The following is a 4,585-nucleotide window of genomic DNA, read 5'->3' as shown; positions in this document are numbered from 1 at the left end:
ATATCTGCGATAAAAACTAATATCGAAAGATATTCATAATTTTCAAAAGGTAATTCTGTAAAGATTGCCATACAGAAAGTTCTGTATATTTTTTATAAATGAATTCACAATCTGAGTAAATATTATTCATGGGAAATAAATGAAAAAACAACCTTAATCAATACAGTAATTCAAGAAAGAAATGTGGAAATCAGATTATTTCCAATATCTTGATATTTTAAGGAAGAATTTATATCAACTGTTCTTGTAATTGTTTAATTTCGATGAATATTTAAAAAGTTTTATTTTTTCTCCATGACACAAGACTGGAATGAAAAGTAATATCAAAGGATTTTTATAATTACAGAGAATAAATTTGTAAAGGACACTACAAAATTTTCAGTGTAGTTTTTATATTCAGTATCATAATCAAATCGTAATTAGATGTAGAATTCATTATTATGTATAATTTACGATATGATGAAAAAAAATTTTTATTATTATATTTTTTTATTCCTAATTTTTTTTACCCATTACGAAAAAGTTTGAGTTCTGGAAATAGGGGTTAATAGAAAAACATCATTGTGATTAATTTTATATTCTTTATAACTCAGACAAAAATCTTGAAACATAACAAAATTCAGGTACAACAAATCAAACTAAATATCAAAAATAATAATTCATACACAATCACATTTCCTGTTTTCAATTCAAATGTATCTTGCAAAATAGTTTCTACAATATTAGGAGAATTTTCGGACAGTTCTGGACATTCATCATATAAAACCTCATTGTCATAATGGAAAGAATTATTAGAAGAGGATTTAGATTCAGAATTTTTTTTTTTGGCCACATTTTTCTCTGAGTGAAATTTTTGTGTATGTTTTTTCAAAGATGATAAAGTATTGAACTTCCTTGGACAATCCTGTTGGCCACATGAAAAGTTACTCAAAAATCTATGAATTGTTGAAATGTGAATGAGATAAGAATTATTATCAGCAAGCTTCTTGCCACATTCTTTACATAATACCATTATTGAAAACAAAAGTTGATCGAGTGAGCTAAAATTAAAAGATTGACGCAACCAGTATTTGAAGAACTTTGAATTTCTATGAACATTTGTTGACAAGATCCAAAATATTGGGTATCTTATCATAAGGAGTGTTTAGGTTGTACATACCTATTTGAATAAACATCCATATGTTCTCGCTTTCATAAGGGTATCTTAAGTTGAAAATATGTATAATCTGAAAACATATATCAATTGCTTTCAGTACCCCATCGCAACGATAAATGATATCATTGTAGACAACATAAACATTTTCAATTTCTGAAATGGATGGCCCTTGTATAATCACAAAAGGAAGTAGAGGAAGGTTGTACTTGGATAGAAATTTCCTCTTGCTATTAATTGTGTCCTCGATTTCAGCAGGAATCTGATAAAAAATAATAAAGTTACTGATATTGAAGATATTGATGTTCAATGTGAATAACCTACCTTAATATGTACTATAACACCCTTCACGCTGTCCGTTATTGTAGGGTGCCATATGTTGCCCTTCTTTCCATATGATTTTTGTGGTAAAAGGGAAGCCAATAAGGTAAGCATGTAGTAATGACGACTTTCTGAAAATGGAATATCTCTATTAGAATATATATAGGATACTTATCTTCCAATATTGAATATCTACCAAAATCAATCGTAATTATGTAAAGGAATAGGAGTAATGAAAGTTTAGACTAGGAGTAGGTATCGGATGAAGTTAATGGTAATAATTATGGGACTTTCTTTCAATACTTCAGACGATTATTAGGTAACAGTAATTTGAGTTTTGGGATCTTACCAACATTAATTTTTTCCGATTGAATGAGATCTACAATCAGTAAATCACCATGATTCAAGTTTTTCTTCTTCAACTCCAAAAGCTTGTGGAAGATAGGCTCGAATTTTTTAAAAATTAATTGATACTGTGGTTGGAATGTCCTTTTGAAATCAATGTCAATTAAAGTGTATCCTAGGGGATTTTTGATAATGGGAAATTTCTGTAAAATCTCCTGAAACTCTATATCCTGCCTGATGAGTTGTTTCCTATATTCAAAGGTCTGAGACCATTTATTTATCACTTCTCCCCAGGGTTCCCTGTTATGTATCAGCCAAACCAAATCTTCTTCGAAGTCATCTACAAAAAACTCAGAAGTAATACTAAAATATAATCAAACTATGAAATTGCATACCATCTTCAAGATTTCTTTCATTAGGTTCAGGTGTATTAATCTCTTCTTTATCTGTATATTTAGCAGAAATGATTCCTGATTTTCTTAGGAATGTCAGCCTATTCCTATATTTGTCAACAAGTTTGCCCCTCGCCACCCCACTTTTGTTATCTTTGGAATTTCTTTTTTTTATTGGAGAGGTGAAATATACTTGGTGTAATTCACCAGGAAATAGTTCGACAATATGTTTCGATAGTCTTCTAAAGTCCTCATTCGTTAGTCTCCTTGAAAGAAAGAAAGTTATTAGTTAAATTAAAAACTGTTTAGTTATATTCATTATTACCTGAAAGGTTGGATGTTTATCAAATGTTGAACGATTAACTCCACCAAATAAGATTGACAATTTATTGATAATTGTCCGTTCGTTCTATAGAGTTCGATAATAGCCCTACCCATGAGTGAATTCTGCAACAATTGCTCCAAGTGGAATGTATTATCTCCAATTATAATACTGGACAACACAGGTGTAGGTGTAATGTTGAACACAATCGGTGTAGATGTGAAATCCAAATCAATCGAGGAAGTACTGCGTAACGACTGTACTTCAGATGGGGTTGCATGGATATCCGGAACGTCTATTATGATTTTCTTCGTAGAAATTTGGTCTGTTACCTCATCATAACAAGTCCTGTAGATATATTTTAAACATAAATCAATCAAAATATAGGGTAATATAGATTAACTAAATACATGCACATTTAAATAAATATTGGATATATCATGCAGTAGCCTCCAAGTCAACGAAATAAGTGTAAGAATGCTAAGGTTATGGTGATAAAAAAGCAGATGTAGGTATGTAATGAACGACTCACTTTTGAGAAAGGGATAGTTTCCTTTTTATCTTCAATCGATCTCCCAATCGAGGCACTGTCTCTTCGAACGATTTATCCTGTACAAGTTGTGTTATTAGGTCAATTGAATCTATTCCATTTTCTACAACAAAGTATAATCTTTGACAAAATAGGAGAATAATTATTAACATACGTATAAAGGGTGTTTCGTTTTAGAATTAAAAAAATCACAAAGTTTTTCTATTTCGTTATTTCGCTCTGTTCCGTACTATTCTTTCGATGTATATGTTCATAATGAATACAATAAGATAGATTTGTGATACAATTTCACGATTTACATTACCAGAAATGCTCAAAAATAAGAATTTCCTCATTGTTTATCTATTCCGCCATAACTCCTTCTGGAGAAGTGTATGTCAGTGTTTCCATTTCGTATTAATTACAGATATCATAGATATAAGAGGTAATAGTATATTCAGTTATCATGAAATAATCTTAAATTGATACTAACCGGTAACACTGCAAAATCCACCGTCAGATTTCTTAAATCCAATTTGATATGGCGGATTTCCTGCAAGGAATTCTCATTTTTTGACCATTTCTGGCAATGTAAATGGTAAATTCGTATTGCACATCTATATTTTTGTATTTATTACGAATATACATCAAAGGAATAGACCAGAAGAAAACGAAATAACGAAATAAAGTAGGGTTACTCTGGAAATTTTTGCGATTTTTTTCTAAAAACTAGAACAGAACACAATTTTTCGTAATCCATGATCAAAATTTGGCCAGAAACAATTAATTTCACGAAAATTAATCGTGTATATTGTGTTCTTGTACACATTTAGCAGAATTAATTTTATATGCATAACACTTACCCTCCAGAGATTCTTTAAGATGCATCAATCCTCCTTCCTCCAAAAAGTTTTCCATATTCGGTATACTTATGCCTTGATATCTTCAGATTCACAGTCACAACTAATACATATAAATATTATGATTGCGTGATATAGATATTCTGATCTTAGTCTATAATAAATAATAGTAATACTACTTCGAACTACGAAAAGAAAGTATGTGTACTGAACTCTTCTCCTGTGGAGTACGCAGTACGCACTGCGGACCCTTCAGACCTGCGCAAATACGGTCATGCAGGGCGCCGCGATTCGTCCTATTGGTCGATAGCGAAAGACAAGATTCGACAAGTATATAAAGAATGAGTGGAGTAGACAAATAAATATGTTAACTATTAACGAATGTATATTTCACTGAAATATATACTTTGAATTAAATATTTCTAATAATCATTTATTTGCATGGAATGAATAATATTTGGTCTAAATAAATTTGGCCTGAATAAATTTGTTATTAACTAAAAATAACTCATATTTGTTGATTTCTTTGATGGAAATCAGATATACTTGTTATTGGCTTACTGAGATTACTATAAATAAATATCGGTCAAATAATCATTTATTAAATATAAGCCATATCATTTTTCTCAGTGTAGCAATTATTAATGTATTTATCTATGATAT

At 30.2% G+C, this 4,585-nt stretch overlaps 1 protein-coding gene across 1 annotated transcript; it reads right to left on the bottom strand.

The window, feature by feature from the left end:
• Window positions 1-832: 832 nt before the first annotated feature.
• On the bottom strand, window positions 833-4,245 carry LOC123680217. Its single transcript, XM_045618008.1, has 7 exons — window positions 3,926-4,245; window positions 3,066-3,186; window positions 2,537-2,881; window positions 2,215-2,477; window positions 1,824-2,159; window positions 1,478-1,605; window positions 833-1,415 (listed from the first exon to the last, which is right to left on the bottom strand). The coding sequence occupies exons 1-7, from the start codon at window positions 3,978-3,980 to the stop codon at window positions 1,089-1,091; spliced, it is 1,575 nt and encodes a 524-aa protein (XP_045473964.1). The 5' UTR covers window positions 3,981-4,245; the 3' UTR covers window positions 833-1,088.
• Between the last annotated feature and the right edge of the window lie 340 nt (window positions 4,246-4,585).

The sequence above is a fragment of the Harmonia axyridis genome, chromosome 5 (assembly GCF_914767665.1).
Source record: "Harmonia axyridis chromosome 5, icHarAxyr1.1, whole genome shotgun sequence".
Taxonomy (NCBI): domain Eukaryota; kingdom Metazoa; phylum Arthropoda; class Insecta; order Coleoptera; family Coccinellidae; genus Harmonia; species Harmonia axyridis.
This window is presented reverse-complemented; position numbering and strand designations above follow the sequence as displayed.

Excerpts from the sequence above, each read along its gene's own strand:
- LOC123680217 (XM_045618008.1), bottom strand. The coding sequence starts at position 3,980 with ATGGAAAACTTTTTGGAGGAAGGAGGATTGATGCATCTTAAAGAATCT. Across the intron at positions 2,882-3,065 it reads AAACTATCCCTTTCTCAAAA|GACTTGTTATGATGAGGTAA; the intron begins GTGAGTCGTTCA and ends ATATATCTACAG. Across the intron at positions 1,606-1,823 it reads ATCGGAAAAAATTAATGTTG|AAAGTCGTCATTACTACATG; the intron begins GTAAGATCCCAA and ends TTCCATTTTCAG.